Source organism: Varroa jacobsoni, unplaced genomic scaffold (assembly GCF_002532875.2).
Source record: "Varroa jacobsoni isolate VJ856 unplaced genomic scaffold, vjacob_1.0 contig01012, whole genome shotgun sequence".
Taxonomy (NCBI): Eukaryota; Metazoa; Arthropoda; class Arachnida; order Mesostigmata; family Varroidae; genus Varroa; species Varroa jacobsoni.
This window is the reverse complement of record NW_019214568.1, coordinates 67,005-87,973: the sequence shown is the minus strand read 5'-3', so window position 1 is coordinate 87,973 and position 20,969 is coordinate 67,005. Positions and strand designations below refer to the sequence as shown.

The window sequence follows — 20,969 nt, the reverse complement described above, 5'->3', positions numbered from 1 at the left end:
TATCTAAAATGGTAGAATTATTTGGTACGTTTAGCTTGGTAAAGTGCCACAAGTTGAATACGTAACTTGCAACTTTTTTCAGAGGGTCAGTACGTAATAGCACTGGCGCTTTCCGACTCAATAACAATGACCGTGTGTGTTTCATAGAGCTGGTTTAAATGTTTGCATAGCTGCTCCGTGCGATAGGGTAAATCAACGCAACTCCTCTCAGAAAGAAATAAGCACGAATTAACTTACTTTAAGCTATAGGAAAAAAAACTATATTAGCTTGCACGTGAACGTTTGTTACGATGTTATTTTAACTAGAGCTAACGTTGCCCTACATCAAAATGCGAACACCTTTTTATAATTTTTATTCGAACTTACCATGACGAAAAATGTTACTGGCACCATCGATTCGGAGTATAGCAGCAACCTTCGCAGTGTTATTTTTTTAAAATCTGCTCTTTTTTTTTGCTCAGTGACTAAGAAGCTCAATAGCTTATACGTAGCATCATGACAAATTACAAATTTTACAGGACTTCTAGTAGGCCTATGCCATATTATGCTTTACGAGAAATATCATTATAAATTCACCAACCTTGGCCACGCCTTTGCCAGCTTAACGGAACGCCTTAACACCATTGTCTGAGCTATCAAATAGTATTACAAACTGATGGAGTACTTACTGCCTTCATCTTTTGGGTTGCACCCCAACAAATATTTGCCTAATGGGCCACATGAAATATCCAACAGACCATCTCGAACCCTGTCTACGAGACGCAGTTAGACGAAAAATATAATATACTTAGAAAAATTTACCGCTACTAACTGGATTCATTCAGGCGTAGCTAAGCTGTTTGTAGCTGAAAGTCTTCTTCCTTTGATTAGTAGTTAACGAACTCTCAAATAAAGAAAATAAGCGCGCGTAGTTTACTTGGACGGTACCTTTTGCAACATTAAATTTCGTGTTCGCCGTATGTGCTTGCCAAAGAGCAAAAAACAAGTTATTAACTGCCGTCAGGATTGAACATTGATTTCTAGGGTGCAGAAACTTATAAGACTAAAAGTCCAGCACATGAATGGGTATGCCATTGAAATGGTTTTCTGCGTTCTGCGTCAGATGAACCGGCGGGGTGCATTGTTAGCGCTCAGAGGGCTCATTGCGACGTTTCAGTTGCTCGACGCCACTTCACCGAACGCTTCACGCTTGCGTTAAGCTCTCGGATCTGTGAGGGTTCTGTTCAGATAGTGTTACTATCACGGTTTCACAAACTTGCTTTAGCGATCAATAGTGTTCAACTAAGGAGACATAGAGATCGCTCAATGTATTAATGTTTGTCTCCGCTAAATACTCAGGAAATACTTAGAACGTTTGCCCCAGTGTGAATCTACACTATCTCGATGATACGGCGATATGCCGCGCAACCTAATTGTTGAATAGGTTCCATTTAAGGCAAGCATACGTCAAGCTCCGAAACATTTGAACTAATGTTCTAAGCTGAAACATAGCTACTGGGAGTAAATGCACAAATACCTAATAGGTAAATCTCTAGAGTCGGCATCTAAGTGTTGTTCCTAAGCTGCCTGAGGAACTATTTGACCTATTTAGTCATCTTTTCATCATTTGATTAATTAATTTCATTATGAACACAGGCAGCTGAATGTACAATGTCATGCTATGTTATCTTTTATATCATTTCAATAATAAGTTAAAGATCCGTACTGTGTACTATAGTGTGCGTTCACATTATTGTAGGTTGTCTAACAGAAACAAGCGACTATAGCGTATTGGGCAATAATCTATGCAGTCTCGTGGTAAGGAAGCAATTGTCAGGTCAGCAACCTATACGGCCGATAGGTCCCACTGTGACATCCGACTGGTGATTAGTTAACTGTTGTTAAGTGCCCTTGACATCATCATATAGAACCAGTGGGCACGTAGAGACAATTACTGTAGCCGAGAGATAGGGTAAGACAGAAACAAACAATGTTTTACTTTCATCGATTGACAGCAGCGAGTGTTGATTTCTAGCTACCTCTAGTAAATCTATAACTACCCTTAAATCATCATTCATGCAATATCAAGAAGGACGATCTCATAACCCTTTGCGATCAGCGAGATACGAGACATGCATTTTAGTACTGAATGAGATGGATGAGCTAGTTATTGCAAGGGGCAATTCATTCTGGCATACATGTATTTTCTATTGTGTCTTTATTGTAAAATGTACATAATAGAATTCCTGTTCAGGAATTCTCTTTTCACACAATCATTATAGATGCATTATTATTAAAAACCTAAAGCGGTGCCATAATTCATAGACGTAAATGCTAGCTTAGTAGCTAGGACTAGTAAGGCCTTATAAGAGGCCTTCGGATAAAAGGTCTTAACTCAACCCTTTCGGAAGACATAAATATGCTAAAACGAAGATTTAACTCCTCCGAACATAAAAGCGAAAGGTTTGTTATTGATCCCTATCGGATCATGTTCGCAGTATCTTTGCAGAATTCGTGTTCTCATAGCGTTGTGCACAAGGTTTTCTATAAGTTGCTTTCCATTCCGGAAATAAATGCCTTCATCACTTTAGCTTGCCTACGAAGAACGAGTCCAATATGTTTCAGTTAAGCCTTTCCGGTGGCATTTGTGACCTAGAAATCGTCGCTAAGTCGATTATTTTTATTTTTGATTCAGCTGATCACTCATCTATTTGACAGGTTTGCTTAAAAGAAATTTGAAGGAGGCTAAAGACTGGAAAAGAAGAAGTAGCTAGTGGCTTTTCTAATTGCGAAGTGAGCGTTCAGTCATAATTTGAGGTGGTATAAATATCTCTTTCTTGATGAAGGCAAATCCTGCTTTACATTCTATATTAATAACGTTCATCACGGCATTATATAAAGATTATTTATGTGACGGGTACTGTATTAAAAAGGGAAAAGGTGTTTCGAATATTATAGTTTAATACGTAACATGTTCCTTTAAATCAATTACGGCTAATTTTTCCTTGATTTACTATTACATCATACACATGAGCTCTGCTACCCTAAGGCGAGATCCTGTCGACACGGCGCGTAAATAAAGTAGACTATTCCTTTGTTTCAGAGTATTATCAATTGCAATCGGCAACCTTTGCATCTCATAAACACTCGTTTCATTTAGTTGAATTTTACTGTGAAATCTATGTGCTATCTGTAGGTGACATATTGAGTTTCGTTGATGTATCGCTATTTTAGCACAGTACATATCCTTCCGTTAATAGATCTCTTCAGAAACCCAAGCTAACTGCGTTTATTTTAGTTTTATAGTACCTTGTGATTTGAACTTATTCAGAAATACAGTAGATAATACATAATCCTAGTCTTTGATTTGACCTGGGTGCAGTAGGTCATTCAGAAAAGGCTCCACAATGTAAACGAGAAACTTCAACTCTAACATTACCATGATATAGCCCGAAAGTTTCGTAAATACAGTTTTTGACATCACCTTTCAGAACATTAAGTAGCATATACATATGTATGTATATATATATATATATGGGTCATCGGGAAACCGCAATCCGGTCTTGTAATTACAAGTACTATAAATGGCCATTTTTAAAAAAATGCATAACCTTTATCGGTAGAAATTGCACGGATAGCTTAGATAGCTTCTATAGCAGTGAAGAGTTTTGATTTGAACCGCTCTGATTCATCCAGTCTATAGACGCCCTTTCTTCCACCATTCTCTGTCTAGAGTCATTTTCTTTTTCTTGTTCCATATTTGGTATCTTAAAAGACACTGTGAGGCCACAGGACAAGAACGACATCATCAGAACCTGGAGAATCTGATGACGTCGCTGAAAGATATCAGGAGAATCGATTGTGGTCTGAGCTTCTAAGAGGTCGACTCAGATAAAAATTGCCTCTTAACCCTGTCATGATAATTATGCCACACAAGATGATGCGAATGAAACATACGGTGTAACCCATAGAACTGGTGGTAACCGTAGTTACTCTCGATACAGGAAGCTTTTTTATGCATCCTCCTGTTCGGTCTGAAAAACAGACATACGTGATTATTCAACAACAATGTCATAACAATTTGTGGGCCCGTATTTAATGCAAATCTTCAGTTTTCCTTTTATTTGGATATTGTCCGCTGCCGCCACGTGTCAGCAAATTAATAACAAAAAATGATAAAAATATAATACGTTATGTCAGGAGTGACGCTTCACGTCGATCTACGGCTTTAATTGTTCTATTAAATTTAATGAAATTGCAACAGCCTATATTTCGATACTTAATTTTTCCTCTTTTGAGTTGCACCATCTTTGTGCAACGCCGTCGGTAAAGCTGAAGCCTGCTGTGTACATTTAAAACAGTCCTCGCAACATTGTTGGCGATAATGGGCGAAAATAATAAAGATGCTTTAGCCTTTTTTCTAATAGGCCCTTTACTCAGATTAATTTTTGTCGTTGGCCGTCCTTTGTAAATGTCTGCAAAATTTTGCCTGTATATTATTGATAAAAAAATTTCAATAATTTTTTACTTTTATCTTTTTTTTCAATAATTTTTAATTTTTTTTTTTTAATAAGTTTAGAGATTGTCGAACAAGCGTCAGCGTTGCGTTTTAGTTTCACTACTCAAACTTAGATAACAGCGTAATCTACGAGAAAAAATAGTAGCCTACACGAATACATGAAAGCTAGTCTTATGCTACAAATTGTATGTATTTAGTAAAGGATCTTGTTATTAATGTTTTTATATGTAAAAGCATCATGCAATGACGGTGTTTGTAGCTGATCGCTAGAAATAAAAATAGCGGACAAAGTTAGATATCCTGAATAAACGCAAACAGGCATTTCGTTAGGATTTATACTCTTCGGTACCTTCTGACAAGGCAGAAACATGAGCATTCTAGTGTTATCTGAGTTGTCAAATATAATAATCGATTGTAGATGCGGAAAACAGATGGTCGGTCTCCGTTGCCAAAAATCCTGAGCTATTCCTCACGTGCCCCTCGTCAGACCCGTTTACTGTTATCGTGTCTCGAAAGTTGTACGAAGGCGTACCGGTTTATATAGTAGAGATCTTAAATGCAAAGCGGCTTAAATACGTACGTCAGAATTAAAGACCTACTGCTAGTAGCACACTGCTGAGACGTACTCACGTAAAGCGAGGTGTTCGTATAATCTACCAACGGCACTCAGTGTTCTGGAATAGATAGACGGCTCTAAATACACAGCACACGATTGAATCATTCTCTTCGTACGACGGACATATGCGACTGACCAGAATCACATTTTGCTGTTCGATATTATGTATATTACTACATTGCCTGTTACATAGTGTATGTAACCTGTTTCAAGGAACGCGATTCACTCGAAGAGACGAAGGAAGAGCATCTGATGTATACACGAGAGGGATTTCTGACCGCAGCAATATCAGAAATCAATTTGCTTGTTGCGTAAATTTTCAGCTATTCTGAATAGGGGTTGAAGAGTGCATCGTTCATTATAGGCTGATTAGCAGAACAGCTGGGTACCGCCCATGTACTGTGTCACTGTAGAACAGCACCGGCAGCTACCGTAATACTAACTGCAAGAACAAGCAAACATTATCAATACTGCTGCAATTAAAGCTGCTCGAAAGTTCCATTGAATATCATAGCTGACCCTTCTAACTCGGCAAGCATTGATGTTATACATACGATGAAAGAACGTTAATTATAATGAGTAATAAACGCATTATAGTCCTATATAGTTATAAAGTAATAATAAAGGTTACTACCCGCATATCACTCACAGCTTCTGTTGATTTTCCAATCTAGGTCTGTAACATGGTCAACTGAACAGTGCTATAACTATTGTAAATTGAGCGTCTAAAGTCTGCATGCGTACATTGTTTTATTTATGTATAAAGGTTGGTATTTCCAAGTCAGTTGACGATACCGAGGGCGAATGCCTTCAGTTTTAAGCCCTACTCATACAAGCTTGCCTTTTTCTTATTAGCAGACAAACATTTGATACCCTGCAACGTCGTAGTTTTTGATTGGGTGAACCTATCTTGTCAATAACAGCGGGAATATTTTATAACAACCACGAAATTGCAGGTAAAACATCGTAAATCTGTCAGACAATAACCGTTTTAGCTTATACAACGACGTTTTTTCTGCAACTTTTACTCCTAACAAACGTTTTTAAATTTTAAGACATAACTTGCTGGTCACTTTGTCCTTTAAAGCTTGATAAATTTATAATTGCACGATACATAATTGTACAAATGCACTAAGCACATCGCAATGACTCAATGAAAAATCAACTAACAAGATAATAGCTTAGTAAGAATTAGGTACTGTTAAACTTTAAACTGTCAAGTCGCTGCCAGCATTCCTATTACTTAAGCGGCGCCTTACAGAATAGCCTAAGGACGTTCATTACCATCAAGATCTTGCTTGGGATATCGGCTCCTTTTGCTGGATACGTTTGCCCTGATATACGTCTGCCTAATTAAATCATGTCGATGCCCTTGGCTTTTTATAAAAAAAAAAAGCCCAGAACACATATATATGTAGCACCTAATGACGAAAGGGTGGAAACGAAAAGGGAAGACCTAATAAACTTCAGGGCACTGATAGCGAAAATATACATAGATAAAGGCTCATAGGAAGTTTTCGAGCTACCCGATTTTTGGTCGTTTGGCGTCTAGCGCTTTTCGAAAAGGTAAAATTGCGATGAATCTTGACACGATCCAGACACGTTCTTATTAGATTCCCTAGCCGCTTTTCTATCAGATCACGTGTGCCGACAGTTTTCAACTTTAGTCAACCTAAATTGTTTAGAAAACATAAAAGGCTAAGATAATACGTATAGAAGAATCCGACCCTTTGTTGGGGTCAAAACGATCGTTACGAATTTCTTTATGCCTAGCACCCTTAAGCTTTTTCTTTAAAACTGTTTTTAACGTGGTTTGTGATAGCCTCCTTTCAATCATACTTTGAATATTGGAGTGACGTTTGGATGACATGGGAAAAGCCCATTTCCGTAGTAATTCTCGGGCGTCACATTTAATAATAGAATAAACTTCTCGGCAATCAGTCAAACGTTACGTCGGAAGTTTACTTTTTAGCATTATGCCCAACCGGAACTTCTCTTGGGTTATTTAAAAAAAAAAAATAGTTTAGTACCAGAAGACTTAAGGGTTTTGTGAAGAAACAAGGGCATGGCTAGTAGTTGAACGCGAGCGCTCACAAGCTGTCTATTCTTTATTATAGGTATAATTTTTCTAAACATATTATTTTCTTTGTTCTTTTAAGGCGATTATCACTCGAAAAAGCCTTTTAGGTTTGCCGTAGCGAATCTTTTTTTTTTTTTCGCCTCAAAAAGCCCCAGAAATAACGATATTTAACATATATAATATCTCAAAAAACCGGTATTTACGCCGTCAAACTTAACGTTCGTGGATTCAGGGATGATCATTCTTTCGATTATTAAAGTCCGAAAAATGTCGATTTCAATTAACAACTTTCTAACTAACTGCTATACGAAATGTGTCTATAATAATATAATAATAAAATGTATCTATAAACGATCTTTTTTACTTCCGTTTATAGAAGTTTGCGATCTTCTTCGACAAAGTTCCAAATGAACATACTGGAAAAGAATTGAGAATGAAAAACTTCTCTACCGCGACGATACGCTTTGGAATATTTTCAAAACAAGAGGAAAAACAAGCCAAAATATGAAACATGACATAAAACTCACACTTCTAAGTCAATTGTATCGAAATCACTGTTAATGTTAATATTTCAATTCAGTTTCAAAGCTCGGATTTTATATTTTTATTGTAAGGAAAAAGTTAAACGTTTGGTAGCACCGTGAGTGATTTCCACGGGAGCAATCCATACGTTGGTGTACTGTTCACGTAAGCCTATGATTTCAACGGGATGCACCTTTGAAACACGTAATTTTCCTGTGAAAAGTATCATAATGGAGATTTCTATCCATACTCCAATTGCCTGACTTCTGCGGTTCATGTGCTTTCTCTACTTAAAAAAATATGCGACGACAATGCCATTTGGTCAATATAGATAAATTCGCATTTCATAATAAGAAAGGCTGTGTCTTTTAATCGGTGTACCTTACGTGTTCAGCCGATTAGAGCACGGACTCTTAGCTCAGCTTACTATTTCTTCTAGCTGGCACGTTTACAATTATGGACATAAACTAGCATTAAACAGGTTCCACGTAACGATCCACCATCAAAAAATTCCTTGTTACGTTTAGCTCCGTATTTTTTTGTTCGCGTAAATGATAGTTTTCGCTTGCTAAGTGTCCTTCTGTTTCTGCTGTCAATGTTTCTACCCAACGTCACGGGATTTTGTTAAGAAAGTTGTGTAATAATAGCGATGTTAGATGCAAGGATATGGAGTTCTTGGTATAGGGTCACATGCGGGCCATAGAGGGGAAATGAGCAATATACTTCTCTTCCATTGGTCCTACTAGTGGAATTTATACGATCACAGACAAAGTATTCCATCTGAATCTGTGTGGCCTATATTGTTTTGGCAAAGATGATAACAGACACTGGAGCTGTTAAGGACACGTAGTATTTATGAAATAGTTCTATGTAGCGACCTCCCAGACAAGGAATTCGCCAAGTGCGGACCCAATTGTCTCAAATCGAATTTTTCAACGATCATCATTAATTATATAGTTTTCCTGCATCTCAGGCTACGCGAAGTTGTTGGGCATTCTATTGATTTTTCGTGCTTGCTTGCATTTCAACTGTAAGTAGCAAACAGCGTTTTCAATGTCATTTCTCAAACTCTATTTAAATCTTTATCTGCTGTTGCATGATATGCCAGTGAAGGACATAGGTCAAACTTCTGAGTGATACCTGTTTCAGGGAAAAAATATCGTTCTCGTTGGTACTGACTTTAAGTACGCCCATCAGCTAAGAAGGGGTAACAATAATTTACTTTTTAAGTATGAAGTTAGTGTGTTATTCAGTATTTTATTGGGTGTTTACATTTTCGTTATTCCATACGTTCTTTTATGGACTTTCGTATATCCTTGAGGCCTATGTCAGTCGTTAGCAATGCTTTACGATTTTTTATGTATTTAGCTAGAGGGAGCAGCATTCCCGTTCGTTGTTAATGCCGTCTATTAGGTTGCAACTATCTCGGTAGACTTCTCCAGTCGTCGTTACGCTCTCGAAATGGCAATCAATCTTTTAAGTAATGAAATGCTCAACGTTGCTTATTAGCTATTTTTGGTTGAAGGATGGGGTGCTGACCGGGGTGCTGAACTAAGTGATAACTTTAACCAATTTCTATTAAGTAAGATTATTCTTAAAAAAATTATGTACCTTCCCACTGACTTTTATAACACACAGTTGAATTACTTTTCTCTTTGAGTTAGCTCCACTTCAAGTTCGCTACCCCGGGCTGAGTCAGCGACACTATTTTACAGATAGATAAGCGCAATAGGCAATCTTTACTCTATATTTACCAAATTTACTCCACTGTGAGGGTCCGCTTTGGAGCTATTTATCGTGTGCATCTCAATCAACAAGCGCACTCAACCGTTCGGTGTCGAAGGACGCTCACATCAACTCGATGCTCTTAAAAACAACTCTAGTATTTATTTTCACGATTAAAAAAGATCCCTGTCTTGACTGTACTTTCCTACATACAAGGCTTCTTTGTTATCAATTGTAATTTTGTCTACCCCACTTTGACGCAATATTTTTCTTTCGTTGACGTTTCCCTAAATTAGATCCCTAGAAATACTATAGAAGCTGGCGTACACTATAAAAACAGCAGAGAATAAATTATACAATACACACTAATAACATTAATGTATATCCCATACCTCAGCGTAAGAACAAACAACCATTGATGACATGCTAGCTTCTTAGGCGCTTTTATTCTTCGTTGGAGGATTAAAGTTAAGCTACTACTATATCACTGACGACAGCAGCTTTTAAGAGTGAGCAGGTCATATACATTGTGCATTTTTCGCACCGGGATGACATACGAAGATTTGAATAGAATAAAAGTTTCTCGAGAGACGTCCATGCCTCAAGCAGTACGCTTGGTACCTGCGACATTTCTTATAAATCGTATGTATTCCCAGGACGCTTGAATGGAAGCATTTCAATAAACAATGTTATGCGTGACACGTCTTTAATTCCGTATATACATGCTAACCCTAAATACTTCCAGGTTATAATCCGGAGCGGTTCTTTAGAAGCAGGGAGGGTCAAATTATAGACAGGTACTTTTTTGACGTTTGCTGATAACTAAATAAAAAAATTGCAAAACTTTTGGCCGAAAGCTGGCTATCATGAACATGCAGATTACGCTTACGAAGATTTACCTCAAATTCCACCTGGACAAATGCAATGCTCCGCATGTCCGTTGGAGAATGCGATTGGAGAAAATTCAATAAGGTTGTCTTATCATAAAGGTAACAGCACTAGACTAACGTGTTCGAGATATTTGCACCTTTGAGTTTATAAAGACGGCTCTAAAAAAACTAATGAACATTTTACTGTTTATTATTGTTTACTAATTGTAGACACCAAACGCTGGTATCTGATAAACAAGTTATGATGGCACTGAAGTGACATTTGCTTTTTTTTCGCTAGGGGTTTAGCCAACAAACTAATATAATTGGCCAAATTATTGTTTGGAATCTGCAAATTGAAAGATGACATTAAAAAAGTAGTTTCTATTTTTCCCAACCTAAAGGACAAATTGTGCTGGATTACAACCCATTTCAAACCCGCAATGCGCGTACCGCTCATGCCAATAGAAAAGGATTTTCTCACATTGTTTCCATCGCTTTTAAACGAAAGCAGTTTGATGACAAATAAACCTTTTACTAAGGAAACAAGAAGACTACTTATGAGCTTTTTTTTTTTTATGTAACTCGTCCCACCGCACTATAAATCTATATTTGGTCTGCTCCTTCCTTTACCTTTTATCTCTACCTCTCAGAATCGTACGCTTCAGCTTATATGCTTTATATCTTATATATATATATAATATATATATGTATATAATCAACAGTAGGTTACTTAAGATGGCCCGAAAGACACTTTACCTATAGAATTACATTAGGTATGTTTTTCGCACCTGACTGAATTCAAGCTAGAATTGAGAATAGCGGTTAACTCTCAAGAAATACTTCGCATGTGTGTCAGTAAAATAAGATTTGGTATTTTCACGCCAAATCTATTAATTTTGATTCAATAGTTACATCAAGACCAAGAAACATCAGTAAATTTAGTGATAACACCTATTCACTAAAGGTTTTACCCTGACATTTGTGTGCGTTCGTGGCAAAATCATAAGCCTTTATATCGGCACTCTCTAGTTGCATGCTGCTACGAACATGTGCATATTTTCTATAGGTTGTATTAGTAAGGTATAATTTGTGAACGTTTCTAGCCCAGCTACGTTTTTATAGAAGGTGCTTTGTTAATATTGTCAGATAGGCATGATGAACGGCATAAGGATGAACGACACTTGGGAAGGAAATAGGCTGACACCTACAGCGTCCTTCTGATAGCTAATGGGTAACGTATTTGCCTGTTAATCATAGGGACACCTTGTCGTTTTCGTCCGAATCCGGGAAAGGATTGGTCGTATAGAATTGGTTTTATTCCATTCTCGCTTGATTCCAGTAGGATCAAACGTTTTCCTATACTTGGCTTTCCGTTGTTAGCGCTATTTTAGCATTGCTTCAAGAATCTATCACAGCGGACGATATGGTACGAATATACGAACAGAAGGGATTACAACACAAGAGGAAAAAGTATTAAATTTATAAACACTCATATTCACTTGAACTTTGAACGAGAAACAAAGGGCAGCGTATTTGCCTCCGATTAGTAAAGAAACATGGTGATCCCGAAATTACACATAAAAGTGAGTTTTGGTTAATAGTAGGCATGCTTTAGAAAAAAATATATTTGCAGGATTCCCTGACTACGCTGGGTATGATACCATAACGCCCTAGTGACCACATCTTCACAAACAGTACGGCGATGAAAAACAAGGGTACACACAAACCGAAGTTGAATGGCAAAAACGTGCATAATTCTGTTCAACATTTCGTTTTTCAAATGTCAAGCGATAAAGGTACACTCGTTACCTAAATATGTCCTTTATTGAGTACTCATCCAGTAAAAATATGCAATTATCTCTGATAGTCACTAATAATCTTTAATCCACACTCTAAACATCCTCGGATACTTTAGCCCTATTTATTTACCTAAACCCACGAACCAAACTAGTGCACATGTACGCCCTCATAAGCCTCAATGGCGTTTTTTACTCTTAATATCATTCAATGAAGGTACCTACGTGTGTAGCAGTTGAACACTTCGTCCCTCAATATAGTTGTTATTGACGGTGACGATCCCGATTACGCTACAATTTTGCATTTCCTCCAGGATACAGTACTTTGATATCTGCTCGTAATCTACACCAGTGCCCTGCTACAATATATGTTTATCATATAATTAAAAACATGAGAAATACATACCGCATTAGACAAGGGGGCACAGTATCTTCTCTCATTTACCTAGGCATAGTAAGAATTATATAAATATATATAATAAATTGAAGAGAAATCGTTTTGGTTCGCCATTTGGTATCGCTGTTATCTATAATTAGGCTTACTATTAAACAAACAGCTTTCTTTCTCTTAACTACAGCTAGTCAAAAAATTATTTCATCCACAGCATGTTCGGTACCGTTTTCGTGATGGTCAGAGCTTCCTCAATCACACCACTAAACCTACGTAAATAGAGCAAATTGTTCGCAAAATTCTACTCATTATTGATTGTTTATGAAAAAAATAAAATGAAAAAAAGAACGGCATTATACAGAACGACTGGCTAAATTCGGGCTTTAGCTGTGCTTCAGGTGTGCCTCTAGCTGAACCTGGTGTCAATGAAAGGGAATATAAACGCTTCCAGATATCGCGAGAAGTAGTTTGTCGTTTTCGAAACTAGAGTGGAAACCAGTTATTACCCAATCTATTTACACTGGACGAACTATAAGTGAACTTCGAAATATTTTGAAGTTATGCTGTATCGACATCGAGAATGATGTTGCAAGAGAAACAAGAGCAAGTTCTAGTGCGGCTCGAAATTTACGCAGAAAACAACGATTCCAACAACGTTCTGTCTTAATTAGGTAGTTGGCGAAGATATTTCTCGCGAGAGGGGGCTACGTCAAAGATTGTATGTTATAAAATTCAGACACATGCTTCCTAAGGCCTAGACCCGTAGCACAGCAACAGGTCGATTTTGATTCTTTTTCTAACGAGAACATTTTTATTTTCAACGCAAGATCAATCCGAAGAATGATTGTGCGCTTATCATGGATAAAATTTTCCTGCCCTGTCCATGTTGTAAGTGTGCTTTCCAATAAAGAACACGTCATGACGCTAATGGAGAATATATTGCCAAAGAAGTTTATCTGTGTGATTTATAAAATGTAATGTAACCGCGGATAGCTAAAGCGTCCGAGGGTACAGTTTTCGGTATGATGGTGCATTCGCGCATGCGAGTTTGGGTTGACTGTTTGAAAATATGACCATATTCTGCTATGAGAACATATAGCCACCGTGCAGCTTAAATTCGAAGCCATTAGGTGACTGCATGGAACGTTACACAGTGAGAATCCAACAAGCCTCCACATAACAACGTCGATCCGCCCGCTTATACTATCGAGAAGGTATTCGTACATTGGTAAGAAGAACATTGAAACAAGCCTAAGGCGCCAAACCACCGGTAGTGACTGCATTGAACAATAAAGAGCGTCAGAAATGGCCTCTTAACATATGGAAAGCATTTTTTTTAAAATATCTCTTTACATAATCTTAGTAGTGATAACTAAACAAATGACGACCACCCATTTCTATTTGGAGCTATCCTTCAATATCGCGTCGATGCGAAAACCTTTGTCTGGGAAGTTGTCACTGATGATTTTGAAATAGGACTACACTTGTAGACGTGCATTACTACGATCCAAACATACTGTTAGCCACATCGAGCCCATAAGTTATGTATTTCCGTCTCCTGCAGCAACTTTAAACTGATTATTGTTGACAAAGACAGACTCGTTTTAGATACTTAAGGATCTTCTATTCATAAAAACCCTACTTGAACACATATTGCTGTTAAGGCATAACCGGGCCATATTGTGTGCATGGTAAAAGCTACCTGAATTCATCATTCGACAACTAAGGCATCTTTCTGTCATTAACTTACTTCCTTAGATAAGGCAAACTTTATTACCTAATGGAAGACAACTGCAACATTCGACAACAGTATTTAGGCCATGATCCCCAGGTTCGCTTCAAGAAAAAACATACGTTTACTAGCTAAATAACGAACAGAGCCACCAAAGCAAGCGATAGATACAACCGCATTATTATAGACCGGAGAATCATTGGGAAGGGTAACTGCCGTCCGCCAGTAGATACCGTTGATACGAAATAAACGTAAGCGGTTGCCTACCAATGCTTCTAAATTACCTTTACAAAAAGAAATTTTCTCCCCCAAGTTAACACAATGAATTTAATCTTACTAAGACGGCGTCTAAGCATCGGATGATGGGAATAACTTGACAAGCTTAAAGTTTAATAAGTGTGCATTGGAACTTGTGTCTAAGGCTTCTATCACACAGTTGTCTTTAGAGATACAAGGTAATTTGAAATTGATTAAATCATATCGAGAATCCACAGAACGACTTCGGTGAAGATGTATAATTCAAGTTCCGTTAAAGCGAGCTAATTTAGCGTCCTGCGCCCGCAAGTATGTCTATGCGTCGATTCTCCGACAAGGCCTATTGTTTATTAAATAAAAGAAGCACGTAATTGTTGAAAGGTTTCAAAATTTCTATAGTATGGTAAAGAACTGTGGCTTCTCAGACTTTCAAGTTTTAAGTTCATATGAAGATCTAAAGGACGAACTTACAAATGAAATCTTTACAGGGTAGGCATCTCCATGGTATGTAGGTGGCCAGTTACGCCAGTAAACATGCTTAGTATAAGGTCTATATTAGTTTGGAACACAAGTACCTTCCACTAATCTTTACCTCCTCTTTTGCTTTTAACTGTCCACTGTTAGTTTACTTCTATATATTTTATCAGAATTACTCTCTCTATATACTTTGTAAATCCATCATAACTTCAGTTTTAAAATACTTATTAATTATTATAATATTATAATAGCTTCAAAATACCAAATTGCCGAATGCCTTTTTGACATTTATTCTATTTCGCCTTTTGCCCAGCTCAAAGAGCTGCCGAAACAGCACGAGGTATTTGTGCCGTGCACAGCAAGGGCCTGAGACAACTACTCAGAACTGATTTAAGATGTTCAGGAACGACATCTTGGGACTGGAGGATGCACTAGGTCCAGGTCGATCATCTAAGTCGATATAAATTGACTAAATTTTTTTAGGATATGTATTTTTAGGGTAAAGCGGCCGGCGAACAGTTCGTCACTCGGAGGAGAAAATGAACTGTAATAATCGTACTACTAACAGTCATCTTAGATCTACAGGATTTACCCAGAAATTAGAGATTCAAATGACCGATCCATGGACTGAAGGAACATGACAGGAAGACACGGCTTTCATTGCCTCTCAGTATCTCGTCCAACCAAACAACATGTACCCACCTTGACAGATTTCTACATAAAAACGTTATCGGTAGCAAAAAAAAAAATATGTCTCTACATCTATGTAAAACAAAGATAAAATGGATAGTTCCGAGAATTAGGTCAGATCTCCAGCTCAAAAGAACTGTGTTTTCTGCTTGGTAAGATTGAAAGGGTTCTTTCTATACGCTAAAAAATGCTCGAAAAGGTCTCTAAATGGATCTATATACAGATCAGTTGCATTAAGCGAACGAGGTATCCAACAAAAAACAAAGGGAAAATCACTTTTCTCTACTACGACACCAACCGCAATGTAAAACTGCATATGGCAAAATATGTTAACCGTCCTGCAAGAGTCTGAGTGAGAGGTACTTTTGCAGTCAAAATGTTCTCCACAACCCGCTTCAATAAAGCTTCCCTATTCCGGTTAGCGACAAATGAAATTGGCAAATGGAAATTCGGTGGTGAGGACCATCTCAAAAACTGTCCATCAACATTAGACTTGAAAGTTCTTGGTGAGAAGAACTATAGTAAATTAGTTAACTAATGGGAGAATGTCGTTCTATTTGTTGCTATTAGAATTTATTGCTATAATTTGAGTGAAACACTGTCTTTGATTAGGGAAAACAAAATAGGCTATTCATGTTCTAACTTGGTATTTTCACTGTTAATAGGAAGTATAGGAAAAATTGAAGAAGGCGATGAAGAAACGAACAAACCTTCAGTATGCCGATTTGCAGAAAAAAGTTATTAAAAACACGACTGCGGTAAGGACTGTGGCTAGCGTCGCAACTTGAACGGTGTGAACAGTCCGCACCAGAGATGCAACATTCACCGGAACGGCAATTATAATCGATTCCCCTAAATTATAAGTCCGGATAATAAGGTCGGATTACCTTTTATGAGTAACGACGTTTCCCGAAAACTGATCGAGTTGAAATTCGTATACTGATATTTTCTTATTCATTTTTGATCAATGTTAAAGAGCTAGCGAGTAGCTTGAAGAGTCCCTGCTTAAGCTCGAGCAAAACATACCTCACGACATCGATGGGGATCACCTAATTTCCAGGGGCAAGCTCCGAAACAGGGTAGTTATTAGGTAAGGGTGTATATTTTAGCCGTAGAGCATTTGATCTTGCAGCTTTTTGACGACGGCGAAATTCATCTCTGTTTTTGCATGACATACGCGAAGTTGTGAGAAAACCCTGTGAAGACTGACGACTGCTTAGAGAAAAAGCTTTCTGATTGTATATAATACTTATATAGAAAAACGAAGCGATAAACCAAAATGGCTTATGATAGTTGAATCAATCAAAGGAAGAACCAAAATAATGCTAATCACATCATGTCTAATAAAAACGTTACAGTCTGCAAATATATGCAAAACCTTGTTTTCTACTGGCTGATTTCTGTATAACTTTGTCATTCTTGCACGGAGAGATCTGCTGCATAGGAAGTTTTGCTAACTTCTACCTTTTCCAAACGGTAATATTGGCTCACTGTGTAGGCGTTTTTACGAACAGCATGACGTGTTAGCGTACCACGGAAAATAAATTATCGAATCATGGTGCCAGTAGCGAACGGCCGTATCATCACGCTTTTCGAATATAGATTTGTTTTTTTTTTTCTTAATTATAATATGTAATAAATGAATAATCAGAAAAGTGCCTTATTTTTCTCTCTATTAAAGGGCATTACTTTCCTTTGAGCAGAGAACAGGTCCGGTAAACAGAGGCTCCATAGAATCTTGTTTATAAATCTTCAAACTAACTAGTACGGCTAGTATTTCAATATGCCACGAAATGTATCGACAAAGTTAGCATTTCTTCAAATTATCATCTCTTTCAAAATGACGATTCATGCGCCCTTAATTTACCTAACCCAATTACCACAGCTCTGGACAACCCATTGTGGAAGAACGTACCTACCCGCAGAGTCAAGCTTAAACTGTTAGACTGGTAGGCAGGACCGCCACGCCATTGATTGATGAGAGCCTGATTGTTTTAAAGGACGACCAATGGATAACCATTACAGAGTTAGCTTGTTAATACCGATATCAACAAATCGACACACTATATAATTAGTGCATGCATGTAGAATAAGTACTCGGGATATTTTGTTTGTACAAATATTTATTGTAGTGTGTACAAAAAAATCAATATATGGTGATGTAGACATTCGTATACACCTTTATTTTAGAGTACTTTGTAGCTTATTTGATGTTCATACAAACTAGATGCAGAATTATCGTTTGCAATGGTCTCATTACCGTTTCGAATCACTGTGTCTTTCATCAGGAAACTTGCTAGTTAAATGCTTCCGTATCTCAATGGCAAAACCATACATTGTAAGTAATACTATGTTATTAGTGCATGCTGTTTAATAAGCTAGGCTATAATTTCTTGTTTAAACAATTTTTCTTTAAACAGAAATGCCTGTGTTGTACTTCTGCTAATCATCTCTTTCTCAATCAACAGGGTCACTACACAATATAACTTCACATAATTAGATGTCATATTGTCTAAACTAAACAGGAATGACATCATTCTAAGAAGAAAAGCTCTTCCGTTCGACTAAACAACCTGTGACCTACTGAGAGCTTTGTACCAAAGTACGGTAAATTAAGGTATGCTAGTTTTTTTTCTTTCTATGCCGTTCATGTGTCATATACAAACGTATGCAAGTGAGTATAAAACATGACCAGAAATTGATTATATAGTCTCACTTCTATGTTACATAAACGTATCTACGTTATGAATATGGAAATACTCGTCGTTTCTACCCGTAGGTTAACGAAAAAGATCCCTCTCAAGGCTCTTTGTCGCCGTGACGATCTGAGTACTGATCCTTTGCATTATCTTCCCAAGTGAACTGAAATATTCCAACAAAATCACATGAGCAGACAAAAAGCCTAAATATTAGACTTCTACGTCAAAAGGTAACCATAATGGCGATGAAGTAAGATATTATATCACCACAATAGCATGGCATACCGTGAAGCTGGCCTCGGCTCTCAAGCAACAGGTCGCTGTTGTGGAGCACGCCTTCTTGAGTCACATAACACGCGACTACACCGCTTACACAACGAGACGTACCGAAGAGAAAATAGCAAAAGCTAACAGACTAGACTCTCTCTCTCTCAAGGGCGGCTCCGCGAGAACTATTGCAGGACCTATCCATGATGGTGGACGTAGTGAAACATCACAGTAGCGATTGTTACGTATGTTCGTTAACAGCATAGCCTGAGATAATCGAAGTAACAAGCATGCTTGGGGGGCTATTATGTAGGCGCCAGACAGTTACTTCACTCATACGTAGTTAGCAGCGAGCATATAAGCTCATAGCATCTGCTAGGGGAACACTGTTATTTCAAATATTAAGACAAGTATGTGACATGTATTAAATGTAGGATAGTATCTTTAAGAGAGATAATTGTTTGATATTTATGCGTTGAAATCTGCGCTCGCCTATTCATCAGCTGATTCTCATACTGTATCCTTGACCTTGTTGGATGTACGTCAAACCTGAATTTGAATATAGACTCGATTATACAAGTACGACGACACTACCTGTACTTATAATATGCAAGCGAAGTGTTCAGGCCGTTAGTAGAAATGGATTTCTTAGCAGTGGCAAATACGGATTAGTTGCGCTGCGCAGGGAGTCATTGGGGCAGAACAACCGTAATGGGCATCTTTCATGCCGATATCGGCGGTTCATCCCAACGTTAATTGACGTGGGCCTGCATTGTGTGCAAATAATTGCCGGTAAAATGTATAGGCATCTTTTCTCAGGTCTCACCTCAGCATTTGGCTGACATTCCCAATTCGATATGATTATATCATTTTCATTATATATAGATTCTAACAGACGAAGGAGAGACACGGTTTTTTTCTATGATTTGTACCGAAAGCATTGGCTCACACTACGTATATCCCTTTCAACATAGCGACGTTAATACCAGAACCTCCACTAGACCTATGACGTTGCTAGTAGAAAAAAAAAAAAAAAAAAAAGCGGAAGAATGGCGCCTTATTACACCTGTTGTTGCATTTTAAGAAGGCAGTGGGGCCTGAATCACATCATTACAGTCAAGCAGGCAAAACCGTGTATCTAAAGAATGCTTTTAAAGTTAAGTAACTTTGTCAAAAGTTTCGTTACTTTTCCGTGTAGCTCTTTTTCTCCGAATAAATATTTATATTGTAGCGCCTATTTTTAAAGTAAAAGCATGGGACGGATGCCACCTCTAAATTAAGCACGTTTTTTGTTTCAAACCTTACGTTACCGTTGCAATATGTATTTATAGACCAGAAAGACCAATGGCAAAAGAAGTTACCCCCCCCCCCCCTTTACCTATATTCGAACTATAATTAGTAGACGAATATAGGAAAATTAACATATTTGCCCTGGAGAAAACCTAGCATGTAGTATATTGCGGAATCGTTTTTGACACTTCATCAAAAAGATCGCGTTGTGGAGCCACAGTATGCTCTTTCGATAAATCTGCGAACCCTAAAGAAGCACCCCATGGCCGGAAAAAGGGAGAACTAGTGACCTCTTGAGTATGCCTGAACCGCGGTAAACTCCAGCAAACTTTTGCTTCACACACAAAAGCGATGACTCCGTCAATAACGTTTTATGTGCTTGGCCACGTTTGACAGACCTCCTGATGGATGATGGCCAAACGTAGATATTCTTCTCTCTCCCTGCGCACCGCGCTAACTTCAACAAGTTCGTCTCGAAGCTGACGATTACCGGCGCTGAGTTGCTGATTCCGTTCTAGTAGTTCAAGGTTCTTCTCCCTCAAAATGCGAGTTCGTTCCTCAATGTCTTTCTGGACACGTTTTAAAACGGCCAACTTTCGGTGGAGCTCACGTGCTGAAACGAAATTCTCTATTACGTTACTAAACTTAATTGACCTTCAACAATAGTTTAGCAAGACGTCGTATGCATCAAACAGCATTTACACAAATGCATACGCCAATTTTCTTTGCAAAAAAAAAGCATTGTTAGTTTTTTAGCAGTAAAAAATGTCAAGCGCAAATATTTACCTTTGTCACCAAGCCATTTGGTTTCTCGGTGTAGATGACTTTGCCGTTCGGTGTACGAATGATCAAAAATGAGTGGAATAGACTCACGTCGAGAATCTTCCTGCTCTGACGATTCAGTATCCTGTTCCCCTATATTCAAACACTCCATATCTGTTCGGTTACTAACGGGGTCCTCGCCGGCAGTCATTTTTACAGGATATATCTGTAAAAGGGTATGTTGCTAAAAACAGTTTGTAGACTGTAGACCACATTGTGCTTATTACTATATGGTGA

The 20,969-nt window shown here is 37.9% G+C and overlaps 1 protein-coding gene across 6 annotated transcripts in view; it reads right to left on the bottom strand.

Moving 5' to 3' along the window:
* Positions 1 to 17,759: 17,759 nt before the first annotated feature.
* LOC111271779 (uncharacterized) overlaps positions 17,760 to 20,969 on the bottom strand; it is a 41,892-nt gene continuing 38,682 nt past the window's right edge. For 4 of the 6 annotated variants that reach the window (XM_086973041.1, XM_086973036.1, XM_086973039.1 and 1 more), the window contains 3 exons: positions 20,697 to 20,898; positions 20,309 to 20,523; positions 17,760 to 18,516 (listed from right to left, as the gene is read on the bottom strand). In XM_086973041.1, the coding sequence (XP_086829167.1) occupies positions 18,454 to 18,516; positions 20,309 to 20,523; positions 20,697 to 20,883 (465 nt within the window). In that variant the 5' untranslated portion in view covers positions 20,884 to 20,898 and the 3' untranslated portion in view covers positions 17,760 to 18,453. Of the gene's footprint in view, positions 18,517 to 20,308; positions 20,524 to 20,696; positions 20,917 to 20,969 lie in introns of all 6 variants that reach the window. The other 2 variants (XM_086973040.1, XM_086973038.1) reach the window with 1 other exon arrangement.